Raw genomic sequence first — 19,367 nt, 5'->3', positions numbered from 1 at the left:
CAATAAGTTTGCATCGTCCATCAGCAAGAGCAATACTATCAGGTGGACAAACACACATAACCGTACGTAATGGTAACGTATCTTGTACACGACATTCTTGATCGGGTGAACATATTGCTGATAATTTACATGGATTTTCACAATGATTATTAATACAAGCTAATCTGGATGGGCATTCACCATCTGAAGAACATTCTGGTGTTAATTCTGGTATACGCCCTCCTGTAAAGAGAATAAAAATATATTACAATAAAATATAAAATCAATTTAAGATATTTATTAATCACTGAATAAATTTCTGTTTATAATAATTTGTTGATCATAAAAAAAACTTGTTTTTTACACATGACTTATCACTTAATTTTAGATACAACTGCGTGTATTGTGCTATAAACAAATTATATAAAAGATAAAAATATTTTTATAGTTGACGATCGATCTATGATATCACTTAAAATTAAATTTAAAACATTTTCAATACCAGAAAGGGCTTGGAAATTGGAACATTATTTGGATTGGATTGGAACAATTATGTATAAAAATTATGTAAATTATATATCTTAAATTTATTAATTTTGACACTTCATTCCCTCAAATAAAGTGATAAAAAATTATTAAATTCTGTTTATTTTTAAGTAATGCAAATTAAAAGGATATTTGTGATAAGATGTTTATCTTATCCTAGTTGATAAGAAAGCGACTGTATATCATTTTAGATAAATATATTTGTTTTGATTGCTTCACAGTCCAAGCGATTAAGAACTTTAGATTTTTAGAAGTAATGATTGGTATTCAAAATCTTCAAAGACTGACTAATACTATATTACACAACAGCCAAATATTCACTGCAAGAAATGGTACTGTTATGTGTTAGAAAAAGAGTTTTTGTATCAACTTCACACTACTTAGATTTTAACAAAAGAGTATTAATAAAAAATTTCTGTAATTTTTTTTCTTATAAATTTTATGTTTTACTACACACTTTTTTTCTATTTTCATATTACTTCAAAAATAGTTGGATGTTACAGTATGATAATACTTCTAATTTTTTGAAAAATTAATTTATTTGTTTAAATTCATAAAACATATGTTTGAAGGGGGAATTTTATATGAAAGTGAAATTCTTTAATTAAAAGAAGGTAAATTAGAGAAAATTTTGATACACTTTATTGAATAACAGATAAATTTATCACAAGTATTATTAAATAAACTTACTTGTACACTGTATATAAGGATTTCCTTCACTACCAGGTGGACATACACAACTAGGCTGATGTTCACGAGCTGTACATGTGGCGGTTTCAGCGCATGTATCTTCTTCACAAACTGGTCGACAAACTCTGTTTAATCTATCACATGCTTCATGGTCTGCACAATCTTCATTATACTGACATACAACTGATACACAAGATACCTAAAAAATTTAAATATGAATTAATAAATCAGAATAATAAAGAACAATAAATTCCAGATTTATTTTTATTAATAATGAGACCATATTAATGGCCACTTCATTTTTTATCAAACATTTTTTAACAGACCTTAAATGTATTTATTTAGAAGCATTAGACATCAGAAGAATTAGAGCAAGAATTTTCACAAGTATAATGAAATGATAAGATGAAAAACTTTCAAATCAAGGAATCAAACTTGGGACTATATATTCCTGGCAAATGGTGTATTCACCTGATACTCCTGCTATATGACTTATGAAGTCAACTATATTCTATATTTTATCAGTTTATGAATTACAGTGAACTCTTACTAAAGTAGACAGTTTTTGCTGCTATAATTGCTTTTCAGACAGAAAAATTAAATCCAGGCTTTAAAAATTGATGCATTTTAGATCTATTTCCTAAATTGGGACGTTTCAGAACTGTAATGTAAAGTAACTTGAATAAAATTTTCATTACACAAAAATAAAATCTGAACATAAAGAAAAGAAACCTGGACTTAATCCAAGAGTAAGGCTTCTGAAAATATTTATTCTAGAATGTAGTTGTAGGCAAAATGTTCTGGTACAGGAATATGTAAAAACAAAATACAAAAAATACAATATTAATAAAAATTACAAAAAAATATTTATACAATATATGTATTAATCTTTTCCAATAACTTATCAGAGTAAAAATTCACCTTATTACTGCTGACAATCACAGTCATTTTTAACCTTTGCATTTAATTTGTAGTAGATATCTTATAACTTTTAGTAAATCCTCATTTATGTTGTGTCATTGGACATGTATGGAAATTAGCTGATTAGCATCTAATGGCAGGCTTCTTTGATGGCAGGAATATTTTTGGTTCAGTTTCATTGTCTTCTTCACTTCCTTCCTCTTCTTTATTCTGCAAGAGAATGCTTTTGATGATATTGCCATTGTCAGAAACAACCAAAGTAACCATCGTCTATCCCTAGACAGGATCCAAATCTATTTTTCTGAAGATACTGCAGATGTAGAACTGTTTGGACTGCTCACTTTGTGGAAGGTTGTCTTCTTCAACATAAATATTGTTTGTTTCTGGGTTTAGAACAAGGCCAAAATGTCAAATTAATTTTTTGATGTTGTGGTTATATTTTCTCATGCTTTTTGCAGTAGGTATACTGTTTTCATCATATAAATTAATTTTCTTTTGAGGTGTTTTTAATAAGTCTTACCATTTCCTTCTTATAGTAATCTTTTATGATACTGTGGTCCACCAGTTGTAGAATACATTTAGTATTGACTGGCACAAAAATGGTTTTAATTATGATATCAATATGTCCTATAATCTGTCACCAATAAAATTTTCTGATCAACTTTTCTTGTGTTCCTTGATTTACTGATTCCTAATAACAGATGTTTTTCTGTTCCTGACATATTAGCACAGAATAAAATGGTGATTTGTTCCTTTGACATTTTTCCAATGACATATTTTTCATCTTTAAATTTTAAAAATTTTTTCTGGAAGTACAATTTATAAGATAATTTGTTTTTTATTCTTACTATCCCACTTTTCCAGTCAACAACCAAAACATTTAAATTCAAAATTTTTTTAAATCCTAAATTTTTTGCGAGAATTTTGTCTTTACTTCTGGCCCAAAAGGAAACATCTGAACTCTTTATCTATGAAAACTACTTGATCAATTCACTCAAGTTCTGATCTTTAAATCTTTCTGTAATTACTCCCAGTTTCAATAACATGACAGTTGATTTTATTATTGTAACATAATGTTATTAGAAAAAATTATCACTTGATGACCAGGAAAATACTGCTGCAAGAGAAATTAGTGAAATTTTATCTGCCATAATAAAAGAAATAAAATACATTGCTTAATGTAAGAATATGAAGGGTAAATATTCCCACAACAGAGGTATTGCTGCTACAAAGAGAGCCACAGTAATAAAATTTCACTGTATTAAGTTATTTATCTCTCTGAAGCTGTAATTTTTAACTTAAACAAATAATAAGTTATTACAATGTAGATCTATACTTGTAGGAGTAATAATTGTGTAGAAATTAAAAATTTAATTTTTCTTATAGCAATAACTTTTAAACAAGAATTATTGATACGTAGATAAAGTTAACAAAACACAAATAAAGATAAACTCCAAATTGCAAACAATCTTTACTCAATTATTTCAGTATATCTATTAAATATACTCATATGACAAAATATTTTATTTTTTAATAGATTATTAATTAATAAATCATTAAAAAACTAAATATTCTCTCAAACAACATATATATATTGTTTATAACATTCTGGTTATCTTTTCTGGTGCTTTTTTATAATCATGTTTAATTACTTTTTAAATTATTTCAATCTGTATTTAATTTAAATAATATATTCAAATTTATTTTTGTCAATATTCTCACAATTACTTTGATTAATGATGATTTTACAACAATTGATTAACAACTGAAAAGAAATTCTATATACATATATAAAATACCTGTGGATTTCCTTGAGTTCCAGGAGGGCAGAAACACTGAGCTTGATGGGACTGTACTCGACATTCTGCTCCACGTCCACAAGATATACCCACACATGGTGATATACAGTTACCATTTACACAAGCCTTATCATACAAACAATCAGCATCTACCTTACATTCCGCTGAAAAAAAAATCATATCTAGTTACTTAAGTAGTTCTTAATGAAAAAAATTTACTACCTAACTAATATCTACTTCTATAAAATAAGAGTTTACGTAGGAAATTAAACTATTACATTTATAAGAGCAAACATCACATAAACAGCAAATTAACAAAATATTATTTTAAAGTTATGTATCATACATTGACACTGATCTTAAAATGCATTTTTAGTTTTCACAGCATTACAAATATCCACACAATCGGAGAAAGTAAAAATTCTTCTAAAATATGGCACTGCTTACCAATAAACAGAAGATGTAAATACACACTGATGTAGAATTAAGCAGTTACAAAATGTTACTATCCATACCATTATTGGCATAATTTTTATTTTTAGCAAGTACAACAATGAACAACCATACAGAATAAAGTGTTAAATGAATACGATAAAAGAAATTCAATATTAAGTGATAAATCATTCAGAATCTTTAATTTATGTTATAAAAATAATACTTTTATAAATAATTTCATTGTTTATTCAGGATTTTTTTTTCACTTGAATTAAACAAAATAAGAATACTTAATACTGAATTTTTTTATTTTAAAATGGACTTCATTTCAAAAATTTAACAGAAAATTTTACAAACTGGTTATAATTGCTGTACCATTCTACAGAAGAGATATTCATTTGTAACCATTAAAAAACAAACAGTATAGAAAGTTGATGCAACAATTTAATTAAAAATTTATGAATTGAAGAATAACTTTGAACAATTTTGTCTAGTCCAAATGTATTAAACACAATATTTAATCAGGTATGGTTGGTTCCTTTCTGATACATAAACCTACAGTAAACTATCTAGATATTTTATATGTATCAAATACAAAATTTCAAACAAAAGTAGTTACATGGAAATACTTACGTTTATAACATTGAACTTGTGGATTTCCAGCCCATCCTTGAGGACAACTACATACAGGTCGGTGATTGCTTGTGACACATTCGGCTGATGTTCCGCACGGATTTGACACAACACAAGGATCTTGACAACGTTGGTTAACACAAGCTCTTAAGATTGGACATTCTGAATCAGATGTACATTCAGGTGTAGTTGCTGGTACTGTAAATAAAAAAAAATTACATAATCTTTCATTAATAATTCTTAATAATATCTAATTTGTTAACAGGTATTAATAAAATAAAATAGAAGAGAAAATGTAGGTTATTTAATTATTGTCTATTTTAATTCCATTCCATTCCTTACTTGGCATTACAATGAAATATGTACAATCAACTATCAGAGATTGCATCAGTACTTGTCAATGACTAAATTAAATTATTACTGAATATTTTTCTTAAGATTTAACTACAAATTTATTCTTTGATCAAAAGACATCCACACAATACCACATATATTTGTGGAAGTATTTCTTCCACAAATGGAAGAAATGGTTGGTAATAATAAACACATAAAACATTTGGCATTTTCTACCGAAATGACATTTCAAATGTGTGTTTTCTTCTGTTTTTTAATATTTCACATTGTAATGTGTATCCTCAAATAAAAGTTTTAAAGTTTCTTAATATTTAGTGATATAAAGTTAACTATAAAAGTAACACCTTAAATTATTCACAGTTAATTTAATGATACAAAATTCCATTAACTGATATTGTTTTTGGTACTATTTTTATATATTTATACACAAGGTGCTACCCAAAAGTTTGGGGAATTTGAATTTTGCGCGTGAACCATTGCTGGTACAACCTGCTGCCGCTAGATGTGGCTAACAGTACTCTTTGTGAATCAGTGTTCCAACAGCTGTGACGGTGAGAGGCTGCATTGTTGACTTTCATGCGGTTGTGTAACGTTGTGTTTTACTGCTTAGGCGAAGTTCTAAATGGCAGATTTTAAAGAACAAAGAACCTGCATTAAATTTTGCTTAATGCTTAAAAAAAACTGGTGCAGAAACCCGTTGTATGCTTGTGGAAGCATTTGGTGACAATGCTATGAGTAAAAGTAAAACTTTTTTGTGGTACAAACGATTCAAAGATGGACGAACAACAGTCGATGACGAGCGTTCAGGAAGACCATCAACAAGCGCAACACTGGAAAACATCGTGAAAATGCGAGAGGCTATTGTTGCAGATCGTAGACAAACAATCCATGATGTTTGTGCAATCATACAAATGTCATATGGATCCATGCAATGCATCTTGGTGGACAATTTGAACATGAGACGCATTGCTGCAAAATTTGTACCGAGACTGTTGAACAGCGACCAGAAACAAATCACGTAGCTGTCTGTAGTGAATTGAAAAATTCAGCAAGCGATGACCTTCATCTCCAACATCATAACCGGTGATGAGACATGGGTGTACGGGTATTACCCTGAAACTAGCAGCAGTCGTTGTAGTGGAAGTCGCCAAACTCTTGGTCAAACTGTCAATGGGATGTTCTATTGTGAAGTTCTGAAGCGGTTACGTGAAAGCATTAGGCGCAAACGTTCAGATCTGTGGGGTAACAACAGCTGGGTTCTGCACCCTGTCAACGCGCCCGTGCACACATCGCTAGCCATTCAGAATTTCTTGGCTTCCAAAAAGATGTAGTGATTCGCCTGACCTTGCCCCGTGCGACTTTTTTCTCTTTCTGAAAATAAACTTTCAATTGAAAGGCCGTCGTTTTAACACAGCTGAGGAGATACAGGAAGAAACCCAGAATGTGCTTTTAACACTTACACCTGTAGACTTCCAGGGATGCATGGAATCATGGAAAAAATGCTGGGATCACTGTATCAATGCCCAAGGGGATTACTTTGAAGGAGACAGTGGAAATTAAAAGTTATGGTAAGCTATTATATTTTTATGGTAAAATTCCCCGAACTTTTGGGTAGCACCTCGTATATATAACCATACTTGGCATATTATAAGGTATTTTTTTTATGAAGGATGTAAACCTTCAAAGGTATACATTTCCTTTTCTTTGCCTGCACATTACTATTAGTAGAACTGGATTGTAATAATAAACCAAAAACACCTAATCAAAATTATTTGTAGATGCTAGTTAGGACTCAATTGTTTCCTTTTTTTCAAACACCAAATTTCTTACCTTTTTCACTTTTATAGGCATGTTAGTAACAAACTAAGAAATAAGAAGAATTTTATGTTGTTTAAAATGAAAAATGAGTACTCCGGGTCTGCAGTTAAGCAATTTTTTTCCGCAGAGGATGAGATGAATTCTTTATAGCGTGTGTGAAAAATGTCAAGCCTGACCAGGATTCGAAACCAAGACCTCTGGGTGAAAGGCCGAGATGCTACCACTCGTGCCACAGAGGCCGGCATCTATATTACACCTAAAGATATTTAACTTGTTACCTGAATGTGTTAAACTGTATTAGTAAGAATCTGTAACAGGATGATAAATGACTGGTTACTTAATTATGAAAATGTAGAGTGCTCTGTTTTGTTTTCAAGCGTCTAATTTTTTTTTATTATGTAAATGATGATTTATGATTAATAAATATTGCCAGAATATGCAATTTGAGAAAATATGACTATGCAAGTACATCAGCTCTTTTAATATATTCTGTTTAAAAAATAATAATAATTTATTGCATAAAAATGAATAATGGTGATTGTAATAATTGTTTGCGCTTTTTGATTAGTTATTTATTTAATTTAAATAAACCGAACAAGCCGCAATCATTTTGTCAATGTTTGGTTTAATTAACAATTGTTGTTTAGCCTGATCTGATGGTAATGCAAAAACAGGGCTTACCTCTCCAGCTACCTAACTATTTTTTTTTTAAATACAATTAATTATTTTAGACATGTAGGTAATAAAAACTGCTATAGTTTTATTTTTTTACAATGTTTGTTTCTGTACAATAACGTTATAGAATGAATTTTGTAAAAGAAAAGTACTGTTATATGAACAAAAAAAAAAATACTAAAATCACATCTGAAAAAAAAACATCAAATGAAGAAATCATAATTCCAAGCTATGTGTGTTCCTATGAGGCAAAAAAAAATTCCTATCTTTGAGTTATGGATAGTAGTTGCTTTACATATCACAACTAAAAATAAAAATTATCAATACTGTATAATTAATTAATATTCAAATTAATAAAAATAACATTAAATAGACTTTTTTTTAATACTTTTAATTATAATTGCATCAACAATTAAAGTCATTAGCGACTTACCAGTAAATATGTAGTTTTGAACAGACTCATGCTGACCATTCCTGAGACGTGTGGTTAATTGAAACTCAACCACCAAAGAACACTAATATCCACGATCTAGTTTTCAAATTCAAATAAAAGCAACTACCTTTATTAGGATTTGAACCTGAGAACTTTTGACTTCGAAATCAGCTGATTTGCAACAACAAGTTTACCACTAGACCAACCCGGTAACAATAAATTAAATATATTTAAACAGGTAATTGTTACTTTATAAAAAAATAAATGAATGATGATTTTGATGAATAAGTACAAATTCAGTGAAATATACTACGTAACACTTGTATACTTTACATTTGTTTTTTCATATAACATTTTATTAATTACCTGAGTAGCAGTTAACAAATGGATCACCGATAAGGCCTGTAGGACATTTACAAACTGCTTTATGATTAACTGGTTGACATTCGGCATTTTGTGCACATGGATGTGTTAAAGCACACGGATTAACACAGCGTTTGTTCAAACATGTATCTGTTAATGGACATTCATTATCGCTTTGACAACCAGGTGTTGAAGCAGGAGCTGTTAAAGTGAATCAAACAGTTAAGGAATTAGTCAAAATTAAAAGAAAAAATCTACATATAATTTTATCGATGTTAATAAAAAGTAATAATATTATTAAATTGTAGCAAAGTAAATTATACACTTTCTGTGTGAAATTAATAAAAAAAAAAAAATAAAATAAATAAATAAATAAATAAAATATAAAATAATTACTTCACTATAAGAAAATTATAATGTACAATTTTATTACTCATCAAAGTACAGAAAGTACAACAAATAGATGCGCAGTAGTTCCAACTGGGTGTCAATTAGTTTATCATTACTGATATTACAGTGGAGTCGACAGTGTTCTGCCAGAGTACTAACAGATAGCAGGAGGAGATCACAGGTCCAGCAATCCAACCCCACACTGTGCATCAACTGAGCTGTATAAACTTTGATGAGTAATACACATGTTATAAAAACATCAATAACAGAGATATATGGTTTTTCTATATTAAAATGATGTCTTAATTCCGTATGAATTCATTATTTCATTGAACAAAATTAATAATGCTAATTTACAAACTTTTAAAATTACAATAAACACAAGTAAATATATTTATTTAAATGTAAGTTACTTATTCTTTTTTTTTACTGTACTGCAATATGATTAAAATTTAAGAAAAGAACATTTATATAAAGTAAATTATTTTAAAAATCTTTAAATTATGAAAGATAATAAAATAAACTGAAAAGGGAACAAACTCATGCAAATAAAACATGCAATGAATTTAAATATAAGTAAATAAATAAAAATTAAATGGGTGTGTTGCTGAGGAAGAGGCAGGATTGTATAGGTATGGAAAATGTAATTAATAAAAGCAAAGCTTGTTATTCATTAAAAATGTGACCTGAAACATAACACAAAAGCATTAATTAAATGCATTATAAAAAAAGACTTAGTAATTAGGCAACAATGTATGATATAGACATTTTTCTTTCATTTACAAAACATCAGGAAAACCCAATAAATAATTAGGTGTCACCTTTTAACACTTTAATATTCTGTTTAGAGTTAGTAAGTAGGATAGAGTGTAATGATATTTAAATGTGCATTAAACAAATGTTAAATATTTTTTTCTGTCAATAAAAATAATGTAACATAGTTAAAATAAGTAAAAATAGTTACCTAACAAAGTAACTAACTAATTTGAATCATAGTAATTATTATAAATAGTAAAAGCTTAGTTATTATCAAACAGCAATGATATTTATTTGAAAATAAATATTTAGTTTTGTAAAATAAGATTATTAAAATAAAATTAAAACTGTCAATTTTTAACATCAAAAAAATATTACATACATTTCGTAAAGTGAACAATTTTGACAATTAATTTTGATTTATGTTTAGATTCCTAGACATATCTTTTTTTACTAATATATATATATATATATATATATATATATATATATATATATATATATATATATATATATATATATATATATTTGTACACACGTACAAAAATACAAGTCAAAAAAAATATAACCTGTGCGCACCATTTCTAATTTTTTATGATATTTCATTTAACAATTGATATGAATAAGAACAAAATTACAATTTTGACAAAATTTCAAAGTATATCAAATTTTAACATATCAATTTAATCTAAAATAGATATTAAAAAAAATAAAACAATGTTGTTAGAGAAAATTTCAGAAATAAATATATGTACATTAACTTGTTAACTGTAATCTGTCAAACTAGCTCTATTAAAAATAAAATTAAATCCAATAATAATTATTATTTGGTTATCACTTTCTGATGGTAAATATTTATTTTTAAATAAGGCAAATAATAAATATAGTCAATTTTTTAGAAAAAAATTTAGTTAAATTAACAATAAAACATAAGACTTACAAGAAAAATCTTAGAATACATTAAACCTTAAGAATTTTCTGGGAAAAAATTGTCATAAACTACATGAAGATTAGATTTGTTGTAGTTTTACATTGTTTGTTATGCTTTTATATTTGAATTGCTTTTTATTATTATGAAGTTTTGAAAATATATTACTTTTAAAAGTGAAATATGTAAAATATTTAGCTCTTCATACTTATCTACACATAGATTGAATATTATTTTAACAGTTGTTAAGCAAAGACATTTTTGTTAATATCAACATCAAACTGTCTTTAAAACTATGATTAAATTCATTAAATACAAACAAGTTAATAAACATATAACTTCTTCATAACTATTTTCAAGTGTAAGTAAATACTTACAAGGTAAATGACTCAGTTCATCTAAAATTGATTTATTAAACGTAAGGAAAAAACCTTCATCATCAAAACAGAAAGACAAAATGTACCATAACACAGGCTTGAAAGTGTTCAACATATAGAAAAATTTATACATTGTAAAAAAGTGCCTTAAAAACATCTTTTTAATTATAATAAAAAAAAAAAATCACTAGTATTCACATTTATCAATATAAATTGATTAAAAAATAATAGTACAGAAGTATTAACACTAAAATTAATAAAATCTTAGCAATCTGACTTAAAGATTTAGCCAGAATAAATGGCAAAAGTGCAAACTAATTAATATTATTATTTTTTTTTATAAATTGAATATGTAAACAATTTATATATATATATATATATATATATATATATATATATATATATATATATATACAATCTATACATATAAATAAATAATGAAAAAAATTAGGTTAATTTTACCTGTTTTACATTCAACATCAGCATCTCCAATAAAACCTGGTAAACAGAGGCATGACATTGTTCTCAATGGCAGTGTGTCGACCACAAGACATTCAGCATTGGCACCACAAGGTTTAGTTTCAATACATGGATTTTTACATTCTTGGCTAAAACAAGCCAACTTGCTAGCACAATCAGCATCTTTCTTACATTTTGGTGGTGATCCCACAGGTGCTGAAATAACACGTGCAAGAATAATACATAATATTAGAAACAAAATAATAAAGAGATCTAAACAGAAAAACATTATCTTTATAGGCTAAATGAAACTAATACATTTTTAAAAGGTAAAATACCCAAGAAATTTTCATTTTCTAGTAATAACATATCTGATGTAAAACAAGATAAAAAAAAACCACACATATCCAGAGAAAAACAAAAGGATCCAATCTGAAGGCATTGAAAGCTGTTACCATTTACATTAAAATATTAACCAAGTGTAAAATAATAAAAATGTTAACTAATATGTATATTATCTAACTGTACAAATATCTATGTTTATTTACTTTCCTCTACAAGAGGAAACCTTTTAAGTATAAAAAATGCAAAACGTTTAACTAATTTCACTAATATGTGTACGTGTATAAGTAAAATAATGGATTAACTGTCAGTTACAACTACAGGGTGTCCCATATAAAACGCAACCGAACCTTATATTGGTATGTATTGAAATAATATAAAGGCATGTGTAAATGTAAATGTAATTTTTATTATCATCCATTACCTTACATTTAGAGTAAATGTTGGAAGTGGCCGCCATCTTCTTGAATACAAGCTTCAATTCTTTTTACAGCGTTTCTTCCAACTTTTTACAAAGTTTGTGGCTGGATATTTAATACAGCTTGTTCAATATTGACTTTCAATCGGTCAAGTGTTCGTGGTTTGTTGCTGTAGGCTTTTTCTTTGAGGTAACCCCGTAGAAAAAAATTCGCCGCAGTCAAATCTGGAGATCTTGGTGGCCACAAACCTCGACCGATAACACGATTACCAAAGAATTCCTCAACGAAATCAGAAAATGAACCTGCAAAGTGCGATGTCGCACTGTCATGTTGTAGCCAGCAGTGTCTGTCTTCCTCTTCCAAGAGTGCGATGAACTGAAATAAGATATCCTGATATCGTTCTGCATTAATGGTGTACTCAAAAAAAAATAGGACCAATTATTTTCTTCCGTGATATCGTGCACCACACGCCCAACTTCTGCGGGTGTAATTGTTTTTCGTGATAAACGTGGGGATTTTCAGCACTCCAAATTCTATTGTTTTGGCTGTTTACGTAGCCACCCAAATGAAACCGTGCTTCATCTGTGAAAAATAACGAATCCATAACATTAATTCCCTCACGCAGAAATCGACGGAACCATTGACAATATTGTATATTCTTTGTCGGGCTCAAGAAGTTGATGAACCGTTTGAATGCGATAAGGTCGTAATTGTAATTGTTTGGTCACCCGATGAACAGTTGATTTAGACAAATTAATTTCAGCAGACAAACGTCTGATCGATTTATCTGGCGAGGCGAGTAATCGGTCTTTGATTTCAGTGACTGTATCTGTATTCAACACTGACGCAGATCTTTTGTGCTCCTTGTTATTAACAGAACCAGTCTCTCTAAATTTTGCAACTAACCTTAATACTGATGTTTTGTTAGGAGCTGGTTTATCTGGGTACTTATGGCAAAACAAATCTTGCACTACAACCACTGATTTCGTACTGAAGTACGACTCGACAATGAAAACACTTTCATCTAGCAAAAACAGCATCTTGTCTCTAGCAATACACTGAACGTTATGATTGCATTGTTGTTACTATCGGTAGTGTTCTACTGCATCGCCGCGATGTTCAGATGTTGGACGAGTCCATTTCAGTAACGAGTAGGGGAGTAAGCTTGACTTTTGAAATTTCATGGATGAGTGATTGATGGGTTGCGTTTTATATGGGACACTCTGTATTTAGATAAGAACACTAAAAATAAAGTGTTTTCAAGAGATTACCCCATCATAAGCTTTTTTAATGTATATTAAAATGCAGTTTCATAAAATTTTTGTCTTTATAAGTACTTCAACTTCTACCACAATATTTACAGGAATCGTGAATAACATATATTCATATATAAAATAATGCATTAATTTATTAAATATAATATAAACATTTTCAGTCTTCTTTGCGACCATCCTCATTGATTCATATTGTAATTATTACACATATATTTTTTAATTAAATAAAAATAAACAAATTAAAAACTTACCAATAGTACAAGATTCATGAGGATTGCCAATATAACCAGTTGCACAACGGCAAGATGGTATATGGTTAGCAACGTTACAAAGTGCACTTGGTGCACAATCACAAGGATTTTGACATTTCTGATCAATACAAGCCAATTGGTCAGGACAATCCGAATTTGATGTACACTGTGGACGTTCACATCTAACAAGTGGATCACCTGAATACTCTGGCAAACAGAAGCAACGTCCACGATGACTACTATCAACACGACACTCTGCATTGACACCACACTGTGTGTAAGAACATGGATCAACACATTCACGATTGACGCAAGCTCGTTTTGGTGGGCATTCAGAATGGGCTCTGCAACCGACTGTAAATAAAAGAACATAATAAGTAAATTATTAATCATAAAATAATAAATTTATAATAATAAGGTAAATAATAAAAATGTTTTGAATTCAAGATTTAAGCAATTAACTGAACCTTTAAGGTGTTTGCTACCACATTTCTGTGTTTTATTGGAATTAAATAAATAAAAATGAATATTGAAATAAATAAATATTCTATCAAAAATTACACCTGGGTGCCAGAAAAATAATGAATTTTACTAATTTTATTTGCTATCTATTCCTTTTTTTATACATGTTTTTATTACTCTACAGTAATGATGCTATAAAAGAAATAGTACTTCATTAGAAATGTCTAAAAAAAACTAAAATTTCTGAAATTTAGCTCACTTGATTTCCATAAAACTTTTATCTTAACAAAAAATGTAATTCTCAATATTACTACATCATTAACTTCCAACTATACACAAATAATTTTTCCTTGTGACACTGATTTTAGATTTAACAAATTACATTTACTTACTATAACACTGAAGTTGAGCATTTCCAGTAAGACCATCTCTACAGACACAGAAAGGACGATGTGCCTGTACTCTACACTCAGCATTTGAAGCACATATGTTGCTAGATTCAAGACATGGATTTTTACAAGAGCCATCAATGCACGCTTTGTCATTGGAACATTCTGGATCAGCTGTACATTCAGGTCTAGGAGCTGTTAACCAAATAAAGTATTTAAAATGTAATTTTAAATTGTAAAACATACACTAAATGAAATGAAATTATAAAAAACTTTTTAATTTCAATCTTTGTTATGAATTCTGCACATTTTTATAAGTAATGAAAAAAAATCCACGACAATTCCAATTATAGGAATACATTTTTTAAGTCAGTTTGTTATATGAACGTGAATAACTAATTCTTACAGTATTTTTCATGGTGTTTAAAATATGAAACCAGAATTCAATGCACGATTATTCTATCAGGCTTAGTTTTTTTGTAACTACCATTCTTATTTTTAGGTAGAATCATGCATGAACTCCATAAGCATAGCATTCTGTGAATGCATTTTATTACATTATTTATCAACTAAATAGCTTTTGTTTATTTATTACAGTCCCTTAATTGTTGTCACATTGATTTGTTAGACATTATTCATCATGTTTATTATTTACACCCTAATTAAAATGAAAAATAATGTGACTCATTCTTCCTATTTTCATCTACTATAAACATATAATCCACTCCTTAGTTATTTCTGTTGTTATATTTATAAACAGCATGCAGATTAAAGAAATATTTTTAATTCTCATTCAAGCGCGAGTTCTCGTGTGTGTAAGATTCAGTTTTGTAGCTGGCTTTTGTATTTGCGGGTATATGTTGTTCAGTAAAGTGAGTGTATGTTTATTAAATTAGTATGCTTATAAAGTGTTTCTTTTTAAACAATATAAGTTATTGTATGCCTTGCAGTTGCATTAATCATCCAAATAATTTCTGCTAACGTTGAAGTCTCAGAAAAGAAATATAACTCTACTGATAAAAAAGTGGTATGAACTGTATTTTGGATATAAATTTGGTGATCAGGACAAATCAAATCAGGGCAAATATGAGGGCTCCTCATATTTGAGGAGTAATATTGTTTCTTGTGTAATATTGTTGAATGGTTGCTTAAATGGATCTCGTCACATGCCATTTGCAATTTCAATGGTTTTGAGAGAAACAAAGGATCACATCACAGATTGTTATTTTTGTGTAATAAAGATATCTGGGATTACAACTAAAACTAGACACTGTTAATGTTAAATACCCTGATATTCCCTCTGCCATGTGGCCAGTGCTACATACCCAAAAGCTTCCAATTCCAGTACCATCAGAAACTTGGAACTAGGATTAAGATAAAAAAGGTCAAAATCTTTTGCTGAGTTATCAGGCGATGTAAAAAGAAATCCAAAACTTTTAGAAAATGGATATACTAAACCCCATTTAATTAATCAGTCAGAATTAAATGATCTGGCTTGTGATCTAAATTTATCAAAGAAACAAGCAGAAATACCGGCATCAAAACTAAAAGGATTGCAGCTTTTACAACCAAACACTAAAATAAGTGCTTTCTGTGACAGTCAGAATTTGAACATTTCTTCTCCCAGTACAGAAACTTAGTATACTGTAATGATGTGGACTCTCTACTGGGAGCTTTGGGTCATATGGACCATCCTGACGAATGGCGACTTTTTATTGATTCATCGAAGCTTAGTTTGAAAACTTCTACTTCACATTAGAAATAAATACCCATCAATACCATTAGCATATGCTGTACACATAAAGGAGTCTTATGAAACTTGTATTGAACAGGATTAAGTATGAGAAATATTTGTGGAGATCTGAAAGTAATAGCGCTTTTACTTGGACTACAACTTGTGTACACTAAGTTCTGTTGCTTTTTGTGCAAGTGGGACAGCATAGGAAAAGAGCAGTGGCCAAACAGATAGGTACTATCTGTAGAAGAGAAGAACGTTGTCAGTCAGGCATTAGTAAAACCAGAAAAAGTTTATCTTCCTCCACTATACATTAAGCTAGGTTTATTCAAAAATTTTGTTAAACCAGTGGATCGTAATGGTGCAGGGTTTCAATTTTTAAAAAACAAACTGTCAAATATAAGTGATGCTAAAATAAAGGAAGGTATATTTGTTGGACTTAAATAAGAAAACTAATGAGTGATCCAGCGTTTGAAGAATGTTTGAATGACTTGGAGGTTGCCGTGGAAATCATTTCAGAATGTGGTAAACAACTTCCTTGGAAGCCATAAAGCCAGTAACAACAAAGAACTTGTGAGTGAACTCCTTCAAAACTACAAAGAACTTGGGTATAGCATGTCACTCAAAATTAATTTCTTACATTCACATTTGGATTTTTTCCCTAACAATCTCTACACTATCAGTGATGAACATGGAAAACGCTTTCACCAGGAAATATCTACAATGGAAATATGATACCATGGAAAATGGAACCCAAAAATGTTAGCTGACTACTGTTGTAATTTAAAGAGGGATCTATCTGCAGCAAATTACAACAGAAAATCGAAAAGAAATAGATTTTAAGTGAGTACAAAATGCATGTAATGTATTGTCATATTACGTTCACCATACATTTTTTTGTTTCAAAAGAAATTCCAATTACAAAAAACTGAGTCCAATAGAAAAAAATTATTAACATATATGAAATCAGCATAAAAAATACTATAAAGAATCAGACATTCACTCTCATTTAACAAACAAAAAATTAAATTTTGTTGACCAATGTTATTTGTCTGAATTTTTAAGATGCTCTTACCCCTTGGTAGAAGCTTTTCTTGCTTTAATTTTCCACTGTTATTCATCTCCAGTTCAATCGATACTCTATCTTCTTTCTTTTCTAGCTCTTTATTATTATTACTATTATTATTGAAATTTTGTTATTTTTCTATATTTTGTGTTTTTATGTAAACTTATTTTATACAATGAGCTCAAAAGCCTAACTAGAAGCTGTTCATCTTTGGTTTTTGAGCTAAAGATGATGAATCAATTAATTCCTTTTTTTATAAACAGAACTGTAAGATTTTTTTATCAGCTGTCAGCCTGATACCGTCTAATAATCTTGTGGAAGAGCTGTTTTGGTTTTTAGCGAGGTTCAACAGAGTAGTAACTCTATTTAAGGGATATCCAGTTATTTCTCACTATTCCCTGGGGTTCTAATCCTGTATTTGGTTTTGTAATCAAGGGAAAAAGCAACTAAATTACTATAAGCAACTAAATTACTGATCAAGATGCATTTTTTTGATAAAGGCCTCTTACTCCTACTAAGATCTAGTCTCTGTCACTAGTTTATCAGTTAATTCATTTAATTTTTCAGATATTTGAAATTCCCTTGCAGTCAGTCAGTTTTCTTGTGACAGTAGTCTTCCTTGAGGAAGATCTTTAAGTCATTTCTCTTTTAGATGAAATAGTAATGGAGAGGAAAAATACTTTTAGCAGACTCTACTTGACTCCAAATTAACATTTCATACATAACAATGAAAAAAAAAATATTCATGAACTTTCTATTACTAGGAGTATCTGTTTGTAAGGAAGAGTATATCATATTCATATTTCTATTAATAAGATAAATTATTGACTTAAGTGATTAAGCTAATTTTCATTAATAGATTAATGGTTTGGAATCAAGTAAGTTCCTTACAAGGCTAAACATTCTTATCTAGTCTAAAAATAAAATCTAAGAAAGATAAAGTTGTTAAAAAACTTACGTATTTGTTGAACTTCCTGTAATTTACACTGAAGTCTAGGTTCACCAGTATAGCCAGGTGGACATGAACAGATTGCAATGTGATTGACAACTTGGCAAATTGAATTAAGACCACATGCATCAACACATGGATCTTTACATTTTTGTGCAAAACAAGTCTTATCTCTTGGGCAATCTTGATTAATAACACATTCTGGATAGGTACAAGATGCAATACCATTAATGACACGACACTGTCCATTCTGGCCACATGGTGACGGATTGCATGGATCAACAGGTGGTGCTGGAAAATGAAAAACAATGCATTTATAGATGAATTAAATATATAATTGGGTATTTTTTTACTTATAATTAATTATTTATCACCACCATAGTACACAATAGATTCATAATGTTTAAGAGAAGTTGTACATCATTAGTAACTAATTTTCTTAATAAAAGTGACATCACTATTGTCATCCAAGGAACATTACTCATTTACACACATGTATTTATGTATACTAGTCGGTCAGGGCTCTCTTCACTTGTCCAACCCTCTAACCAGGGGGCTCTGACCCCTGGATCCTCGACACTTTCATATCCTCATGTTGGTGAGAATATTAAGTATTTTACAGAAATATTTTAAGAAAAGAAATATTAGTGTGTAGAGAATATTTTTCGGAATATTTTGATGTTTTTATATTTAAAACAGGTTTAAGGAGTAAGTAGATGTAGAATTTAATCGTTTTTAATAGAAATATAATGTAATATTATGTTGTTATATTTATTGTATAAATATAATATTATCTATACGCTAGCCATATTGATAACAGGGAGTTGAGTTAGCTTCTTTGTTTAGTCTTGTGTGTATTCGTGTGAGGTTGTTAGTTGCCGGTCCAACTGCATGCCAACAACTCTCTCCTGCTAAATAAAGAAT

At 29.2% G+C, this 19,367-nt stretch overlaps 1 protein-coding gene across 1 annotated transcript in view; it reads right to left on the bottom strand.

Moving 5' to 3' along the window:
• The window catches only part of dpy (fibrillin-like protein dumpy), a 705,616-nt gene that overhangs the window by 31,139 nt on the left and 655,110 nt on the right, over window positions 1–19,367 (bottom strand). Inside the window, exons 147-155 of the mRNA XM_075365108.1 lie at window positions 18,453–18,734; window positions 14,697–14,888; window positions 13,843–14,196; window positions 11,560–11,772; window positions 8,650–8,847; window positions 5,004–5,201; window positions 3,936–4,099; window positions 1,216–1,414; window positions 1–222 (exon numbers count right to left, since the gene is read on the bottom strand). Coding sequence (XP_075221223.1) covers window positions 1–222; window positions 1,216–1,414; window positions 3,936–4,099; window positions 5,004–5,201; window positions 8,650–8,847; window positions 11,560–11,772; window positions 13,843–14,196; window positions 14,697–14,888; window positions 18,453–18,734 — 2,022 coding nt within the window. The remainder of the gene's footprint in view (window positions 223–1,215; window positions 1,415–3,935; window positions 4,100–5,003; window positions 5,202–8,649; window positions 8,848–11,559; window positions 11,773–13,842; window positions 14,197–14,696; window positions 14,889–18,452; window positions 18,735–19,367) is intronic.

Source organism: Lycorma delicatula, chromosome 4 (genome assembly GCF_047948215.1).
Source record: "Lycorma delicatula isolate Av1 chromosome 4, ASM4794821v1, whole genome shotgun sequence".
Taxonomy (NCBI): Eukaryota; Metazoa; Arthropoda; class Insecta; order Hemiptera; family Fulgoridae; genus Lycorma; species Lycorma delicatula.
The sequence above is the reverse complement of the archived record's forward strand: the minus strand, read 5'-3'. Positions and strand labels throughout refer to the sequence as shown.